The sequence below is a fragment of the Carlito syrichta genome, unplaced genomic scaffold (assembly GCF_000164805.1).
Source record: "Carlito syrichta isolate Samal-C Ts95f unplaced genomic scaffold, Tarsius_syrichta-2.0.1 Scaffold309736, whole genome shotgun sequence".
Taxonomy (NCBI): Eukaryota; Metazoa; Chordata; class Mammalia; order Primates; family Tarsiidae; genus Carlito; species Carlito syrichta.
Genome location: NW_007253832.1, coordinates 146,004 through 164,808, shown reverse-complemented (window position 1 = coordinate 164,808; position 18,805 = coordinate 146,004). Strand labels below are relative to the sequence as shown.

At 51.6% G+C, this 18,805-nt stretch overlaps 1 protein-coding gene across 2 annotated transcripts; it reads right to left on the bottom strand.

The window, feature by feature from the left end:
• Nucleotides 1–2,042: 2,042 nt before the first annotated feature.
• PRRC2A (proline rich coiled-coil 2A) lies at nucleotides 2,043–17,100 on the bottom strand. Of its 2 annotated transcripts, none has more exons than XM_008067691.1 (30): nucleotides 16,887–17,100; nucleotides 16,194–16,371; nucleotides 15,456–15,555; nucleotides 15,296–15,368; nucleotides 14,215–14,358; nucleotides 13,919–14,070; nucleotides 13,640–13,719; nucleotides 13,350–13,492; nucleotides 12,653–12,743; nucleotides 12,323–12,539; nucleotides 11,306–11,783; nucleotides 10,638–10,828; nucleotides 10,159–10,456; nucleotides 9,562–9,772; nucleotides 7,197–9,065; nucleotides 6,378–6,649; nucleotides 6,103–6,233; nucleotides 5,759–5,888; nucleotides 5,564–5,649; nucleotides 5,129–5,362; nucleotides 4,841–4,981; nucleotides 4,649–4,726; nucleotides 4,365–4,532; nucleotides 3,746–3,828; nucleotides 3,382–3,592; nucleotides 3,197–3,295; nucleotides 2,860–3,072; nucleotides 2,669–2,763; nucleotides 2,483–2,573; nucleotides 2,043–2,364 (listed from the first exon to the last, which is right to left on the bottom strand). In XM_008067691.1, exons 1-30 carry the CDS (start codon nucleotides 16,996–16,998, stop codon nucleotides 2,224–2,226), a joined length of 6,510 nt encoding a protein of 2,169 aa, XP_008065882.1. In that variant the 5' UTR covers nucleotides 16,999–17,100; the 3' UTR covers nucleotides 2,043–2,223. The 2 variants fall into 2 exon arrangements, with proteins under 2 accessions (XP_008065882.1, XP_021573104.1); XM_021717429.1 differs by having other exon boundaries at nucleotides 2,047–2,364; nucleotides 4,649–4,720; nucleotides 16,887–17,092.
• Nucleotides 17,101–18,805: the final 1,705 nt, after the last annotated feature.

Here is an 18,805-nt window from a genome sequence, read left to right as displayed (position 1 = left end):
CCACTACCGACCACCGCAGCCTCTACTGCTGGGCTCCGGCGATCCTTTCGCCTCAGCCTTCCAAGTAGTGGAACTACAGGCGCGCGCTACCACACCCGGCTCATTTCTTAATTTACTGTAGAGATACGGTCTTGCCAAGTTGCCCAGGTGGGTCTCGAACCCAGAGACTCAGGCAATTCACTCACTTCAGCCTCCCAAAGCGCGGGATTACAGGCTGAGCCACCAAGCCCAGCACAAGATACTAGTTTTATTCTGGATTGTGTGTGATCGATATAAAAGTCCTGAACCTTTTTTAATTCTTCAAATGTCTGAAATTTCTATAACCTTGCTCAGGATGGAGCAGAACAAGGCCTCAAACTGCCTCAAAACTGTCCTGGAAAGTACTGTAGAAATGCACAGGGTCACAGTGGACCCAAGCATTTTTTTTCTTTAGTTGGGGTTTCACTTTGTCCCCTAGGTGCTCAGGCTGGAGTGTAGTGGCACAATCATAGCTCACCTGGGCTTTGACCTCCTGGGCTCAGGGGATCCTCCTCTCTCAGCCTCTTAAGTATCTAGGACTACAGGTACACACCACACCTGACTAACTTTTTTTTTTGAGTTGGAATCTCACTGTTGGTCAGACTGGAGTGCAGTGGCTGCTCCCGGCCACCGCAGCCTTAACCTGCTGGGCTCCGGTGATCCTTCCACCTCAGCCTTCCAAGTAGCTGGAACTACAGGCATGCGTACACACCTGGCTAATTTTTTGAATTATTGTAGAGATGAGGTCTCACCAAGTTGCCCAGGTAGGTCTCAAACACGCGGGCTCAGGCAATCCACTCACCTCAGCCTCCCAAAGCGCGGGAGTACAGACTGAACCACTGAGCCTGGCTACCTGATTTTTTTTGTAGACACTGTTGCCTAGATTGGTCTTGAACTCCTGGGCTCAACCCATTCTCCAGCCTCATGCCTAGGCTTTTTTTTTGAGTTGGGAGTCTGTCACCCAGAGTGGAGTGCAGTGGCACACTCCTGGCCCAGGTGGGTCTCAAAGCTGCAGCCTCAGGCAATCCACTCGCCTTGGCCTCCCAAAGTGCTGGAATTACAGGCTGAGCCACCAAGCCCGGCCAAGCCTTGCTTTTTAATATTCCCTAGCAGTCCCAGACAGCTTGTAACATTTCTCTATAAGTTTATGTGCACTATCATGTTTTGTTTATTCAGTACACTCAAATGTGCCTCTTCTGATGGCTGGATTTTTGTGCAAAAGCACTTTCTATGTAAATAAAAGGACCTGTACGTTGAGATAGAAGCAGCATATTCCAGGTGCACACTAGGATAGAGCTTCAAGCTATCCAGCAAACCACCCTTTAGTTTCTGAGCAGCTGCAAACCTAAAAATAGCCTTAACATACCTGGCACGCAGTGTTACCATGTGAAATCCAATTAAGTTTGACAATGCTGGGACTGGTCTGTCCAGTTCAAAGAGCCCACTGCTAGTATGTTCAGATACTGAAGCCATGACAGCTACAAAGGGACTTCCTTTTATTATAAGGGACCCATGTCTCATGGCTGCAAATTTTATGCTAGTCCCTTTGAGACAGATGTCCCCCCACCTTTAGTTTAGTGCTGGACCAACAGAACATGGCAGAACATTCTAACACTAGGTCATAAACCTTGCAGCTACCACCTGGACCTCTTGGAACACTGGCTCAGGGACATATCACAGGCCTGATGACTCAACACCCTGCTTGGAGAGTCCATGTTAAAGACACTGGTTGACAATTCAATAGAGCTACACATCCCAAAGGCCCAGACACAGAGGAAGCCATACACTGGCATGTCAGCTGGACTGGTAAGCAACTGACCCTGCCCACTGGCACAAGCAGATTTGCCCAGTTGAGCCCAGCCCAAATCCCCAACCCACAATTTAAAGATCCAACACAATGGTTAAGTTCTGAACTAGTCACAGCAGACTGCTGAAGTAAATCATTCCTTGAAACTACACAGATCACTCAGCACCATGCTGTAAAACAATGCAACCAACCAACCCATCCCCAAAATCATTTTGGAAATATTTTTTTAATCCTTTATTGTTTTTTAACAAACGGCCCCAGGGATAGGGGACCAGGGGAAGGGGAAGGAGGGGAAGCAAGGCTCCAGCCCCACAACTCCTCCTCACCCACCCCTTTCCCCCTTATATATTTATAATCTATATACAAGCCCCGGGGGATGGGGGCCAAGAGGAAATTCCTCAGCGGGGTGGGGGCAACCCAGGCTCCTTGTCCCCTCGGGACCCAGGATCCTCTATGCGTCGGGAAGGCCCTTCTCGAGAAGGGGGCCCTGTCCGCTCCCAAGGCTTCGGCATCCAGCGCAGGGTATCCGGTGGGGAGGCCTAGGGGACAGGCACATGTGAAACAGTCACAGAGGAAGGTCACAGAGAGATGGGGATGGAAGAACAAGTACTCAGGTGGCAACTCTTGAATTCAGGGCCACGGGGGTTTCTTCTTCACCTGCTGGTAAAGGTCAATGCGCTGGGTGCGGAAGACTCCGCTGTAGGTGGAAGGTGGGGCCTTGAGACGGGAATTGAGGCCAGAAAATGACCTAAGGGAAGAAGGGTGTTTTAAGTTAAGCCCTAGGACCTGCACCCCTGGTCCTAAAGAATGCTCTTTGGGAGTCGGCATTGCATTTCCTTTTACCTTCCAGTTGGGGGGGTACGTGATGATCCAGGTCCCCCAAGGTTGCTGCTCAGTTTTCGATAATCCTGGAACGGCTTTAGTTCCACTGGGTGCAGCTGAAAGGAAAAAAAGTCACGAGCCTCCTGTCTTGAAACATCGAAACTCTACTCTAACTCCCGGAGTTCCCCCACATCTCAGTTCCTGTACCTTACCTCTGCTCGCCCCAAACTAGGGGGAAAGGGCCTGGCAGGTGAAGGCAGCACCCGAGTAGCAGGAGCAGGTGGGGGCCGCACAGCCAGGCTGGGGGGCTGCAGAGCAGGGCCCACAGGTAACAGAGAAAGGGGAGGTGGGGCAGGTGGCGGCGCTGGCGGCAGGGAGCCGAAGTTCACCATGGGTAGCTGTGAGTCTACCATGGGTAGAAGCATCTGTAACAGGAAATTTAGGTATACGTGTTGGGGGTAGGGAAGAATGTCAGAGAACCAGGGAAAAATCAACACAAAAGCCAGAGACTGTACAGAGAAATCAAATGAAAGGGAGATGGAAAAATACCTGCTGAGCAGGAGCCCCTGAAGGGAGAAAGCCGCTTTGGCCACCAGGCTGCAGAGGAGTAGAGTAAAAATCCGAAGGGGATGGCAGATCCTGGCGTACCTATTGGGAAATGGGGAGAAATATGTCAACACTCCCAAAAGCATTCTCCCCACTCTATCTCCCGAACCCCAACACCTGCCCCTTACCTGAAGCAAGGGTGTGTCAGGCAAAGGACTGGGGCAGAAAGCTGGAGAGTAGAGGAAGGAAGGTGGAGGGTAGAGAACTCCTCCAGCCGGCAACTTCCCCAGCTCTGTTGCTTGCAGTGTGGAGAAATCCACAAATTGGCCCTTGAGAGCTACCCCTGAGAGCAATGCTGAGGGAGGGGCTGGGCCCGGGGGTAGGTACAGAGGCTGTGATCTGAAAAGAAATTGGAGGGAGATATTTTAGGAAGCCAGAGTCATTTACTCCTTTACTCTGAGCAACGCCTTAAGCCCACCAGCCTTTGGTGCCCTACAATTTTGTCTTTCCCTTAAACATACTTCCATTTCCTTCTGAGGCATGTAGTCTTACCTGTAAGGATGCAGTGAGGGTGTCCCAGGGCGGAAGCCTCCATTGTTTGGATGTAACTGAGAGTCTATAGCTGCCCCAGAGACCTAAAGGAGAGCAGAGAGCTGAAACAGCTCTAGTTTGTCTGGCCAAGACAAGACCACCCATCCCACCCACAGCAGTAAAAAGTTGAGAAAAACAGGATAAACATAGAGACTTTGCAGCAACTTGGCTGGACTCAAAAGTCAATCATACTCAATATTCTATCACAGAAACATAGAACAGAGTACCATATGTTCTCACTCATAAGCAGACCTTGAACAATCATCACAATACTGTTAAGAAAGCGATTGGCAGTAGTGGGAAACTGCTGGGGAGTGGGGGGGGTGGGGTGGGGTGAGATTGGCAATTGAGGAAAACTGCTAGAGGAGGGGCATACCTCATCAACAAGGGTCCCTGCATAATCAACGTTTATATAACTAACTCTGAATTGTACCCATCTTTAAAAAAAAAAAAGTTGAGAAAAACAGAACACAAAAAATAGTATTTTACAACTATACAACTTTGAAAGACTTGACCATACAACAGACGGAGAAGAATGATTATCTACTGAAGTGGTCATGCAATGGGAAGTGGGACCCACCTGAGAACTGGGAGGTCCAGGGCTGCCATAGAAGACTTCAGGGTACAGGCGCTGGCCTGAAGAGCTGGGCTCTGGGCCACAGTGTCCAGAACTCAGGTTCTTAGATTGTGGCTCAGTGGAGGCAGAAGCGCTGGGAAGCAGCTCCCAGTCTCGGGATATAGGAATGGCCTGAGAAGAAGAGGCCTTGTCAAGAGAGATGCCTGGTACCCTAGAAACCCAGGTCACTCCCAGCAACTGTGTTCAGAAATCTCAGGCCTTTCCACTAAATTCTTACTCCCACTTACCTCCGGTACTGATGCCATCAGTTCGTTCTCTGTTTTTAAGCTGTCTCCTACCACCAGGCATAAGTCGGAGTCCTGTGACTGCAAGACAGGGGAGATTGTTCCATGATTCAGAAATGTATCCTCTACGTCCCACCTCTGGCCTGTCCTTTCTCTCCACCCAACCCAGGATACCCAGATCCAGCCCACGCAGACCTTTTCACTAGTGCCAAACTGAACTGTGGGGCCAGGTCGATGGGATGGCTGAAGGGGGCCAGGCTCTGGGCCTCGGTCTGTACGCTGTGATCGTTCTGTGCCAATGGGGCCAGGAGGCAGAGGCTGCTCCCTGGGCAACTCCTGGGTTGGGGAACACAGTAAAGTGAGGTTTGCGGAGGGAAAGGGAAGCCCAATCAGGAAATCCCCAGAACACACAGAGGAAAAAAGCAGACAAAAGTAAAACCAAAGTCAGTTCCTGGAAACATTCCTCTTTTCTTAGTCTTTTACCTTTCTGTCGCCATCGTGGGGGGCAGGTGGCCGTCTCCTAGGAGGTTCAGAGGGTTCAGAGCCAGGCGGACCCTCACAAGGAACAGCATTCAGAGGTGAGGGGCCTCCGGGCCGCTTGAGGGGTCCCTCTGCTGCCCCCTTGAGTCCTCCATCAGGGGAACTTCGCTGGCTGCAGGGACCTGATGACACCTGAGAATCCCCACTCAGGTCCACCCCACTGTCAGACTGACTCATCTGAGAGGAGTGGAGAAGGAGCTAGTTAAGTCAGGGTAGAAAGCACCCCAGTACCTGACTGATGCACAAATATAGACAGATAAACTGCAGAAAGGAGACAACTGAGTAAAAAACCCAGACTCAACACAGAGTGGGTGGGGAAAGTATGGTCAGTGCTTAACAAAATCCCAGCTCAAGACACTCCCACCCACTCTCACTCACCTCTGTGACAGCCACATCCTCAAAAGGACTCAGGGGCTCTATCCAGGGCTCCATGGAGCCAGGCTGATAACTCTTTCGGCTAGTGGCTGAAAAAGGGAGTACTAATCATGAGAGACCACGAGAAGAGACAGTTCTGAAGCCCATCTCATGCTAGCCCTCTACCAGAGTCCTTTCCTTTAACTCAGCTTTACTCACCAGCATGTAAACGATTCCAGATGTGAGGGGTCAGGGCCTCTGTGCCTGCATCTCTGGATTCTCCCTGAGGGCCTGGGCCCTCAGGCTTAGAGCCCAAGAATCCAGAGCTATGAGGTGGTGGCAAAGATTCCTGAAGACAAGAAAGACCAAAGGCAAAACATTATTTAGGTGGAACTAGGAAATGTAGGAAGCTGAGATAAAGTGAAGTGTAGGAGGAACAAGACAAGCTATAACTAGCAATGAGAATTTTAGGCAAAAACACAATAAAGTAATTAAGAGAATGGGAAATACGTAACCTTCAGGAGTAAGAATCCAGTAAAGTAACCTCAAACCCTATCTCTTACCTCCTGCAGCAGCTCCGGTTTTCTGGGAGGCCGCTCTCGACGTTTGGCAGGGAAGGGATTAACCCCAGCAGAATCCCGAGGAGTTCCGCCCACCCCTCTCACCACTGGCCCTGGCTCCTCAAAGTGGGGGTCTGGGAAAAAGAGAACCAACTGTCAGCATCTGCCTCACTTCATCAATGACCCTAACTTTTCCTTCCTTACTGCTTCTACCCTTACTCCCTGCAGACACCCACCTGGGGATGAAGATATTCCCACCTATAACCCCTCCAGCTTACCAGAAGTGACGCTGTTGTTGTTGGCCCTCTGAGGCTCGTATCGGGTTGGGGGCCTAAGAGAGGGGCCCTGAGGGGCGTGGGGAGGCCCAGGCTTGTGCCTTGGGTGCCCCCCTGGTGCAGTCACATTTCCTTGGCGGCTGCTAAGCTGGGCCAGAGCCTGTTGGATGCCAGCAGGATTGCTGTGGATAACCTGGTCCAGGCGGAAGACAGCAGAACTGCTGGGGGGTGGGGGAGGCAAGGGAAGCCCTGGGGGACGCTCCTCGGGAGGACGGCTGGAGAAAACAAAATTATCAGCTCTAGTATTTACTAAATCATTACTTTCCCTACATGTCAAGTATCTGTTTTCCAACACCTCTCCCCTTACACCCTTTTTCCCCTACTAAAATCCAGATGTTTTTGAGCCCTTCTAAGGGTTTCTATGTGTACAGATATGTAAAAAGCAAAGAACATATGGGTATTCCTCTCACCCATCAATTGCTTTCCAGTTCCCTTGCCTAGACACGAAAATCCTAATGCTTTTCCAGTGAGTCCATGTCCCCTCAGGTGACAAACCTAAACTCACCTTTCCCTCAAGGTCTCCTCCCTACCCAAACTTTTTTTTTTGAGTTGGTGTCTCACTCTGTCACCCAAGATGGACTGCAGTAGCACACTCACAGTCACTGCAGCCTCAACCTGCAGGGTTCAGGTAATCCTTCCACCTCAGTATATAGGTGCATACCACCATGTCTGGCTAATTTTTTGATTTATTGTACCAAGTCTCACCAACTTTCCAAACTATTAAATTTTTAAAACTTTGGAATAAAGTTTATCCCTACTCACCTTCGGTTCTTGGGAGAGGGCCAGCTCCTCTTGTCCCCTCGTCCTGGCCCAGTCCTTCCCCCAGGACCCCCACTGCCACCTCCACTGCTGCCACCACCACCAGCCTTGCCCCCTGGGCCTGGGCGCCGGTTCTGCCGTTCCATGCCAGGCCGCTGACTTGAGAAACTCCTCTTACTCAAATCCTTGGCTCTCTGGCTCAGATCTCCACGGGACATGGTTGAAATGCTTGGTCCAGCTCCACCTCCACTGCCCCCAGGAGTGCCCCCAGCTTTGGGGGTCAGCAGAGCTGGAGGAGGAGCCTCTTTGTCTCCCCGGCGCTCACTGGCAAAGTCACTGCTCTCTGATGCAGTCTCCCATTCCTCATTGGCTTGGTCTGAGTTCTGGTTTGACAGATCAGGAGACTTGGCAGCTGCCCGGCGAGGTGGTGGGGGCACTGTGACTGTTGTGAGAACCTCCTCTGGTCCAGGAGTGGAGGATGGAAGGGCTAAAGAAGCCTTGCTCTCAGCCCCTCTGGCAGCATTCTCTCGTTCCTGTTTCAGCCTCCGGAATCGAGGCGGTTTGTCCTGCTGCTGAGCCCTCCCATGTCGCCTCCTTCGGGGTCGCTCCCCATCTTCCATACCCATGCCTATGCCACTACCTCCACTGCTGCCCCCACGGGCTATGGGTGACAGAGGACCAGGGATCAACTTCTCTTTCAAAGGCTCCTTACTTGGTGGCAAAGGGCCAGTGGGAGGTTTCTTGGGAGCCAAGGACTTATTTGGGGGGCTCCAGCCTGGGCAAACAGGAGGTGGCGGCCTCCCTCCACCTCTACCCCGGCGTGACGGCACCCCTCTGGGAGTAAAGACTCGCCCACCCCGGGCAGTGGAGAAGCGGGCTGGAGCTGGTGAGGGTGGGGCTACTGGTAATGGCTGAGCAAGAGGGACCTGGGTGAGTACTCCCTCTTTGGGAGGGGGGGCCTCCTTGTCTGAGGGAGCCAGATCACTCTCATGGGTCTCGCTGCCTGTTTCTGAGCCACGCTGCCGGCGCCGCTTGGGGATTTCTTCATACTCTGAACCCTCACTTCGTGTCTCACTGGCAGTGCGGCCTCGGGGAGCAGGAGGATGATTTGGTACTCCTGCCCCACCTCCACGCCCATCATCTCCCCGGAACTCTCGGTAACTGCGAAATTCTCGGCTTCGGGCTCCCCGTCCCCGTCCCCCGTAGGTCCCCCGAAAACCCCTCCCTCTGGCAAAATATTCGCCTCGGCCACGACCCCGGCAAGAAGTAGGACCCATTCTTTCATAGGAATAGTCTCTCCGAAGCCTTGGAGCAGGGGAAAGATTTCCACTGAGTGGAGCTTCCTTAAGGCCCCCTAGCTTTCCCTTGGCTGTCTTGAGTGCATCTGGCTTTGGGACTTTGGTGGTTTCATCGCCCTGTTCCAGGGGCTTGGGAGGCAGCTCTTCAACTTTTGTAGGTGGTGGGGGTTTCTTTATAGGCCCAGCCCGGCGGGGAGGGGCCCCCGAATCCTCTGGAGGGATTCCACGACGACTGCTGCCTGGGCGAGGGCCCCAGCGAGTCTCTGTGCGACTCTCTCTGCGTGGTGGTGGGGGGCCTTGGCCTCCACTTCCAACTCCACGGGTAGGCTTTCGGCCTGCTTCTGGCCCTGTCAGCTGTGCAGTCTCCTCCTTGGGGGGCTCCTTCTTCGGTGGTGGAGCTTGTACCTTGGCTGCTTCATCACTGCCTGGGGGCCAAGGGAGTGGACGGGGCCCTGGGGCAGCTGGTTCCTCCAGAGGGAAGCGAGAGATTGGGGGCCCAGGGGCTCCATTCTCGGGAAAGCCTGGATAACTGGCCAGATAGGGTGGTGGGGGAGGTACTGGAGGAGTCTCGCTCCTGAAGAGGGAGACAGAAAAGAATGGAAATAAGTATCTCAGGACAAGGAAAATCAGGTGGGAAATAACACTGTATTAATGACCTAGACTCTCATCTGTTGTTCATCCCTATCATCTTGCCACTAATTCAAAGTATCTTTCTCCTAGGCCTGTATGCCTTCGTTAGGAACTCACCACTTTTTTTTGGAGTTGGAGTCTCACTCTGTCGCCCAGGCTAGAGGGCAGTGGCACCCTCACAGCCTTGACCTGCTAGGTTCAGGTGATCCTTACACCTCAGCCTTCCAAGTAGCTGGAACCACAGGTGTGCGTCGCCACATTTTTTTGTTTTTTGTTTTTTTGATTTATTGTAGAGACAAGGTCTCACTGTGCTGCTCAGGCTTGTCTTGAACTCCTGAGCTCAGGTAATCATCTCGCCTCAGCCTCCCAAGGTGCTAGGATTACAGGCATGAGCCACCGCACTCAGCAGCAACTCACCACTTTCAACGACCAAGACTCACCTCATCCCCTTGTCATCCTCATCTGCAGCCTGGCGCAATGGTGAGGTAAGTGGGCGGGGGTCAGTGGGTGTGGTAGCAAAGACATCTCCTACCCAGGCCAACTTTGGATCCACTGGTGGGGTACCCCGTTCCCGTAAAAGGGGGGGTGCATGACGGTCAAATGGCTCTGAGCTTGACCCCCCACTGTCTGAGCGCTCCCGGGGAACTAGACCTAAACAAACAAAAGAACAAAAAATAACCCATTTCATATCAAAGGATCCCCAGCCAACCCAAAAATCATCTCCCCAATCTAGTCCTATGAAGTTAGCTCCTCCATCCCTTGTTCTCAGTAGGTCTGAGCCTTGCCTGCTCTTGTTAAAGTTATCCACTCAGCTTTCTTATGGAAAGAACTCACTCCAAATAAATGCTGGCCAATAAGGGACCACTGTTTCTTTCTTCCCCAAGCCTATTCTTACAACAGAGCTATCTCAGCAGTGCCAGCATACACTTTCCCTCTTCACCAATAAAACTGTTACATCAGGATACGTTAAGTTCCTAATATCCAAGCTCTCAGGACTGAGGGACTCCCTACTCCCTATCCCTCCCATGGTCTCTTACCAGAGGGATGCACACCAGGAGGGTAGAAGTCTAGAGGGGGCCGGCCCTGGAGGAGCCTGGGATCCACATAAGGAGGAATCATCATCCAGCGAGGATCAAAGTTCATTGGGGGCATGGGCGGGGGTCGGCCCAGAGCACCTGGGTACAGGGCCTTGGGGGGTGGTGGCGGAGCCTGTGGAGCTGGCACAGCCCCTAGGGTCACAGGCTGTGGTGGTGATGGGGGCACTGGGGCAGGAGGGGCAGAGCCCTGCTGATGCTGCTGCCACTGCTGCTGTTGCTGCTGCTTCAGGAGCTGCTCCTGGGGGAAGAAAGACAAGACAGGATAAATGAGGTTCAAAACACACAGAGAAATTTGCAAAGAAAAAACCTAGATGACACAATGACAACTGGACAAAGAGGCAGAAGAACCAGAAGGCAACTTTTGGATAAAATATTGAAGCCAGAAAGAAAAGTAGCCCCAAGATGGAGATTGATTTTACCTGCTGCTGCCGCTGGAAACGAGGAGGCAATGACTTCTGATATTTGGGGTAGCCTAAGCCCTGACTAGGGGGCTGCCGGGTGGGACCAATCCCATCACCTTTGGGTTCCACCTTGGGAGCTGGGGGTGTAGTAGGAGGAGGAATCTCTTCTGGTGGTTCAGGACCCTCTTTTGAGGGCAGTTGCGGTTCCACTGCATTGAAGAAAAAACAAAAATCAGAGTACTCTAGTCCACCAACAGATACTACATGAACACCCCAGGAATGTCAGCACTCACCTCTATTACTCCCTTCTCTTAAGACTGAGGTACTTTATTCAACACCTATTCTACTGAAACCCATCCCACTTAAGACCCATAAAAACACTCATGGCCTCTCTGGAATCTATGGTGGCAGCATTAACTTTTTATAAAAACCACCAAAATAATAGATATTTTCTTCAGTCTTCCTTTATAAAAAAATGGTTTTAGATCACAACTTACTCAGGAATTCAGATAAAATCTTTTCTCTTTCAGATGCCCACACAAATGATGGGACTCTGCTCCTACCACCACTGATAGTCCAATAAACCAAAACAACTGCTTTCTTCATTTACTCCCAGCCTTACCACCCTGCACCTTCAAGCCAAGCAGAGATCTGACACCTGGTAGTAGCTATCCCCATCTCCATACCTGGGCTGGCTTCGAAGCTGCCACTGCTGGTGCTACTGGTACTGCCACCACCACTCACCACAGTGGGAGCTGGAGCCACACCTGAAGTGGGAGTGGATTGGGCAGGAGGGGCCTGTGCTGGCTCTTCAGGTTCTTTCTCTGGTGTTGGGGCTGCTGCCGCCGGTGGAGGAGCTGGAGGTGTGGGGAGCTCTTTAGGGACTGCAGGTGGTGGAGCTGGGGCAGGAGGGACAGCAGGTGGGACAGCAGGCTCTGCTTTGAGCCGCTTGTCAGGTGCCCCAAACTTTTCATCCAGCCGCTTGAGCTTCTCAGCACAGGCTGCCCGGCGCTCTTCCTGCATGCGCCGCTCTTCCTCTTCTCGCCGTCGCCGGGCCCGCTCCACTGCCAGGGAAATCTCAGATGAAGACTGCTTTCGACGCTGCCGCCATGCCTCGTCCTCATCTTCAGGTGCTGGGGGTTTGCAGGGAGGGCCCCCACGATCCTGTCAATGGGCAGACCCAGCAGGGGCAGGAGTGTCAGGCATTATGCTTTCTACCATCTCTTTCACAGACCGTCTCTAGGCTGCAGGATGCAAAGACCAGGCCTCGGGGATGACTTCTCTAGGTGGTTTTTTTTGTTTTTACAGAGCCTTGCTATGTTGCCCAGGCTGGTCTCAAATTGCTGGACTCAAGCAATCTTCCTGCTTCAGCCTCCCAAGTAGCTAAGACTAGAAGTGCATGCTACTGCACACCCAGTCATCCTAGTCTCTTTATTTCTCTGTTCCCTCTCTCATTCTGAAATGCAAACACCCAAGCCTGGTTGTTCTTTATCACTAGCACCCCAATGTCTCTCACTTCTTACACAGACTCCCCTAACACCAAGGATGTTCCTAAGCTTTCTAGAGATGCTCTGCAGTTTTGCACTTCATGTAGTCTATTTTCAGCCCTCTCTCCAATTTCCTCTATTACAACTGTTTCAATTACCCAGCTAACACTAATCTCCCACAACTGACCCTCTCAATCCCTCATTGTAGACACTCACTGGGTAGTCCCCAGGAGGGCCCCAGTTCCCGGTGGGGCCCCGGTGAGGTGGGGGTGGGGGAGGCTTTGGGGCAGGAGGCCCCGGCTCTGTCTCTGGAGGCCGAGAGGTCTCTGCCCAGGCCGTCTTGGGAGGGGGCGGTTCGCTGCCAGGGGAGTTGCCCTTTCTGCCATCTGCTTCAGGGGGCCGTTCCTCACCAGCAGCTGATTGGGAATCCTTGCTGTGAGCAGATCAACAGTTGAATTAAAATCGGCTGCAACCCAGCTCCTCTTAAAAGTGTATTACTATGAGAATAACCAAGTCCCCTCCTCTCCCCTGATGGCCCTAACTCACTGGCCCTCAGCTCCCTCCTCATCAGAGTCTCGCCCATCTTCTTCATCGCTGAATTTGAGCTTTTCAGTGTAGTCAACCTCTTCATGGGCCCCTGAGGAAAAAGTGAATAGCAGTAACCCAAGCATTCTGCTCTCTAATCATATGTATCTTCCTAGGACACGAAGTGGGATGTACTACCAATGTCAACCTCCTCCTCCTCCTGAAGTTTAGATTCACCAGTTAAGAGTCTTGTCATTCTCAGTCCTCTCAGTACTTTACCAGGACTTGGTTTTCCTCCATTTATCTACCACCCTTCCCCTGCTTCCCCCTCAAGAGACAGGGTCTCACTCTGCTACCCAGTGCAGTGGCATAATCATAGCTCACTGTAACCTTCAACACATTGGCTTAAGTGATCCTCCCACCTCAGCCTTCCACGTAGCTAGGACTATAGGCACAAGCCACCACACCTGACTAAATTTTTTTGGATTATTAATTGAAGGAAGAGACAGGGTCTCATTATATTGATCAAGCTAAAAACTCCTGACTTCAAGTGACCCTCCTGCCTTAGCCTACCAGAGTGCTGAGATTACATGATTGAGCCATTACACCCACTTCCCCTACTCTTCAATGCCTGCTTTTCTCCCATACGATCCCATGTTTTCCCTCATCAGATTTTGCCTTTTAAGATCCAAATACTTGACCTCTAATATCCACTTACCTGCCCAACCATCATCATTCTCCTGGTCCAATTGATCAAACTCTTTGAGATTATCCTCTTTAAGTATGGAAGGCCTACCCACAGGCTCTACAAGGCGCATTGGTGGCCCTGAGCCCCGGGTACCCGCCATGCGGGGGAAACGGCTGTGTATAGAAAAAATGAGAGAGAAGATAAAAAATATAATGTTATATAACCAAATAGAAGACTGAGGCTCCTGCCTAGAAAACCATCTCCTCCCCCCAATAGGCTTCCCCTGCTCCCAACCACAAACCCAGACCTGGATTGCTTACCTGGGCCCATCAGGAGTGGGGTATCGGTAAGGCCCCTGGGGTCCATAGGGTGGAGGGAATGGGAGATACGGGGGATACATCTGCAAAAGGGCCCAACAGTAGCTGCTCAGAGGAACAGTCAAGTAATCTGCCAGCTCCTTAAACCCATTATCATCCTCCCACCCCTCCTCTATCTCAAAGGTCTCTAGTATTCCAGCTGTCCCATCCAAAGACTAGGTCATGACTCCTAACTCTGCAGCATCCAGCATAATCATTCCAAAATAAGATATCCAAACTCACGAAGGGCGGCATCATTCCGCGGTATGGAGGGAACTGGGGTGGGCCTGAAGGCTGCAGCCCCCCCCGGGGATCATGACCATGATGAAGTTTGGAGTCCGGGCCCTCCAGCTCATCAGGGCCACGCCCACCTCCATCCCTCCAAGTTGCAGAATCTGTATTTTGGAAAAGGCAGAGGTCGGTATCAATGATTCAGGGGCAAGTGAACATAGCTGAAAATGATGAGGAGGAAGGTGAATAAGTCAGCACTTAGCTCTGAGATGGAATAGGTAAGGTCCAGCCAAAAGGCAGTCACTCACTTTGGGGGCGGAGGTTTGGTCCGGGCCCAGACGACTGTTCGGCAGACTCCCTTTCCTTGGCAGCCTTGTCCTGGTCGCCAGCCGCCTGCAGGGTCGGAAATTCCTCTCGAGAGAATCGCGACAGTAGGTTTGATGCCCTTCCACCTGTTGAGGTGGGGATGAAGAACAAAAGACAGAACATTTACTGAGGATGCACCATAAAAGTGGAAAGCGTTGCTGGGCTCGGTGGCTCAGCCTGTAATCCCACGCTTTGGGAGGCTGAGGTGAGTGGATTGCCTGAGTCCGTGGGATCGAGACCCGCCCGGGCAACTTGGTGAGACCTCATCTTTACAATAAATCAAAAATTAGCCGGGCATGGTAGCGTGCGCCTGTAGTTACAGCTACTTGGAAGGTTGAGGTGGAAGGATTGCTGGAGTCCAGTAGGTTGAGGCTGCAGTGGCCGGGAGTAGTCACTGCACTCCAGTCTGGGTGACAGAGTGAGTGAGATTCCAACTCAAAAAAAAAAAAAATAAAGTGGAAAGCTCTGACAGGTGCCAGATCATTTCTACCTTTAATCATACCTCTATGGAACAGGTGCTCATTCCTCAAGAAGCAAGGTCAGTTCTGGGACCCCTCTCTGTAAGATGGAGATTCAAACTTTCTCTTTCTCTCTCTTTTTTTGAGTCAAGAGTCTCGCTATCACCTAGGCTGGAGTGCAGTGGCACACTCACATCCACTGCAGCCTCTACCTGCTGGGCTCAGGCAATCCTTCTGCCTCAGCCTCCAAGTAGCTGGAACTATAGGTGTGTGCCACCATGCCTGGCTAATTTCTTTTTTTTGATCCTTCAGGAGACGAGGTCTCACCAAGTTGCCCGGGCTGGTCTCGAACCCCTGGACTCAGGTAATCCTCTCGCCTCAGCCTCCCAAAGTGCTGGGATTACAGGCTTGAGCCACTGCGCCCAGACTGAGATTCAAACTTTCTCATGTACCACATGAAACTGAATATAGGTGATCCAAGTTTAGCCAAAGGGGACCAAAGGTACAGTCAGGGTTCCTGCCTCTCATCGTGCCTAGACAGTTTCCCCAACAGCCGTGCACTCACCATCTCCATGTGCTCCATGGGTGACGCTGGCTTGTGCCCAGGACTTTACCCCGCTTGGAACCGAAGGAGTGTTCTGGGGAAGCAGAGAGATGATAAATAGTGATGTGGGTGGGGCAGCTATGAGCCATTCTTTTCTCCGCCCCTCCAATTCTCCAGGTACCTCGGGGGCTGCTGGGGGTCGTTTCGGCTGGTTGGAGGCAGGCGTCTGTGAAGCCGGCAGTGGCTGCGATTCCGGCGGCTGAGCTGTTGAGGCATCGGAACTGAGGAAACAGAAGAATGGGAAGGTTATCCAGGCCTGAGATGCCTCTCCCACTCCTCCAATAGGTGGAGAGTTAAGGAGTGAAATCAGGCTCATCACTACCAGTTACAAATATTAGGACAAAATACTTTTTCTCAGCCAGCATAGGCTGTTTCTTCATGCTTTCTCTCCATCTGACAAAAAGCTAAAGTAACGTTCCTTTTTTTTTCTTTGAGTTGGAGTCTCACTCTGTCACCCAGATTGGAGTGCAGTGGCCGCTCCCGGCCACCGCAGCCTCGACCTGCTGGGCTCCGGGGATTCTTCTGCCTCAGTCTTCCAAGTAGCTGGAACTACAGGCGCGCGCTACCACACCCGGCTAATTTTTGATTTATTGTAGATATGAGGTCTCGCCAAGTTGCCCAGGCGGGTCTCGAACCTGTGGGCTCAGGCAATCCACTCACCTCAGCCTCCCAAAGCACTGGGATTACAGGCTGAGCCACCGAGCCCGGCCAGTAACGTTCCTTAATCATCTAACAGGAATAGGGAGGAAAAGTGTCTCCTTCTTTGGCTTTTGCATGGCTGGGCTAGACCAAGCCCCAATTCTCCTGAAGTTCAAAGTTAAAATACTCATCACTCTAGGTCCTCCAAGCCTTTGTCTACCTCTTGGGGTCGGACTGCTCCTGTTTGCTTGCCCATCCTGTTCCGTCTTTCGGCACTAGTGAGACATTGGGGTCATTGCCTTTGTTCTCGGCTTTCAGGCTTGGAAGGTTGGCTGGGGGTGGCATACGCCGAGCAATGGCAACTTTCCCAAGACTCTGCAGGCCATGGCGAGGGGCAACTGAAGAAAAAAATGAAGAGAGGATAAAAAATGCTTCACATGGGAAATCTGACAGCCTGCCATTTTAGGCCCTATCTATACATCCACAATGTCTTATTACCTGCTTCCTGCAAACTTCTCTTAGAAGCCAACCCTTCCTCTGCCCTTGATAATCTCTGAAACACCTACCAGGAAGGCTGAGATATATAACTTTCAGTGCTTTATGTGGGATGGTTGATCTTAGGCCTGCAGGGAGCAAGCTGGTCCCAGATTTCTCCATGTCCACATTTCTTTGCCTCCAACTCTTACGTGTCCAAAGACAGGGAACAACAGACACGCCTTTGTAGGAGGATAACTCTTGTTCACCCAGAGTCTAACACTCCCCCTAAACGACCCAAGGTAAAGGCAGGAAATCTCCAGCGTCCTCTGGTCTTTTGATATCTGTACTACAGCCATTTCCCTTCAAAGAGCTCTGAGATGTACAACCCATGCTTCCCAGCTTCCAACCATTAGAAGCATCTTTGCAGGACCCTCACCAGCGGGTTTCTGGATCTCTAAGGACTTGCCCTTATATGTATCAAACAGGTTGAGCGAGGAATACTTCTTTCCATCCTTCCCCTTGGCAGTCGGCCCCGAGCGATCGGACATTGCGCTGGAAGCTCATTGAGTATGTTGGGTCCTGCAGGCACCTCCCCCAAAACGTGCCGGAGCCTGTGGGCCAGACAGCAAGTGACTCAGTCTCCACCCCCTTTACGTCTATAACAGAAGCCTAAAAGCTTTCTTTCGTTCTTATTAGAAACCCAGATATGTAGCCCTCTGGTGCCTTTTCCTCCAGCCTATGTAAACTCTCTAGTCTCTAGCTTCCACAGAGCCCTAATGCCAAATGTTCCCTCCTTTCCCCAGATACCTTTGCCAGGAAATTCAAATAAAAATCCAGTTATTCCTCTACTATAAACACTCCGCCCTCTGGGGCAGTGTACACAAGATAGCAGCCTCTTCATTATCTCCACCAGAAACAATCTGTCTCCACCAAAACCACCCCCGATTTACAATAAAATGGGGTAAGCAAGTCCAAGCCCCAGAGAAATCCAGGAAGAGGCATACAATTCCATCACACAAGGACTTCTTATTGGACACCAGCTCCCTCATCATGCCCAGGGGCCCTGTACCCCAGGTTTCAGCCCCAGAAGCCTCGTGTCCCATCTGGGGAGGTGTGCAGGAAGGTATGCTGAGAGTTTAAGGATTTTATGAGCTTGCTCAGCCAGACTGGGGGATGGTGTTAGAGAAATCCTCATGGAAAACTGAGACTTTACATACTCCCAGGCTACAGAACCGCAAGTATTTGAAATACCCCCACCTTTTCCTAAACTTGCTTCCATATTGGCTCCTGGAAAAAAATCGCCTCCACATGAAATACTGGTGGGCTCTGGTTTACCAGATGTAGAACTGAGAAAAACAAAGCATTATGGAGCCACCTTGAGAGCACCCTATAACCACGGGCCAGACACCAGAGGGCCAAGGCCAGGGCCAACTTCGTTTTCCTATTCCAATTAAAAATGTCCATCAGCAGTCATTTCCTTCTCTAATACCTCCTGCTCCCCCAACAGGCCAAACTCTAACAGTCCATTTTTGAGTGACCAGGCATTTGTTTATGGATGGGAACAGCGTAAAGGAAAGAGATGAGAGGTGGTGGGAAGAAATCAAGGAAATCCAGACAGGCCCAGGATGAAAGTCAAAACTGGGGAAAGAGAACTTTATGAGAGGCTAGAAATAAGGGGACGGGGTTACTTTGTAGGTGTTCAACGAGGTCAATCTGTGAGGATAAATATACGAAGGAAAACAAGAAGAGTCATGGAGTGAACAAACTAGTAAAAGAAAATATGGAAGCAGGTGGAAAATATATGGAAGAATAGCAAAGAATGTGCAGCAGAAAAAAAGAGGGCAGTGTCAAGAGACCCAAGAAGAAAAAGGGGAATGGGGGAGAAAGAAGGGGGCAGAGAATAGGAAAAAAAAACAACACACAAAAACGCAGAGAACACGACCGAGGAATGTAGAAAGCAAAGATGCTGGATAGAAAGGATTCCAGGGTGGGAGTGACTCGACGCGAACAGGGGCATCAAGAAGAGGGAACCACAGCGCTGGGAGGGAGTTCAATATGGAGGAGAGACCCTCCAAGAGGAGACCCGTCGGGCGCGGCCCACCCTAAGGCGGCAACGGGGGAGGGGGCCCACAGATGGGGGTGAAGAGCCAAGAGCGCAGTAGTGGTTGGGGAATTACGGTCCCAGGAGCAGGGGTCGCCTCATGAAGCCAAAACGGTGGGTGGGTAGGAAAAGACTGTGGACCCTGAATGAAGGGCAGGAGGTGCGGGTCCCGGGGTAGAGGTACCGGAGGGGGAGGGGCAGGCAGGCCCGGCAGCAGGAGGACAAAATGGCGGCGGCTAATGGCAGCTTCTCCT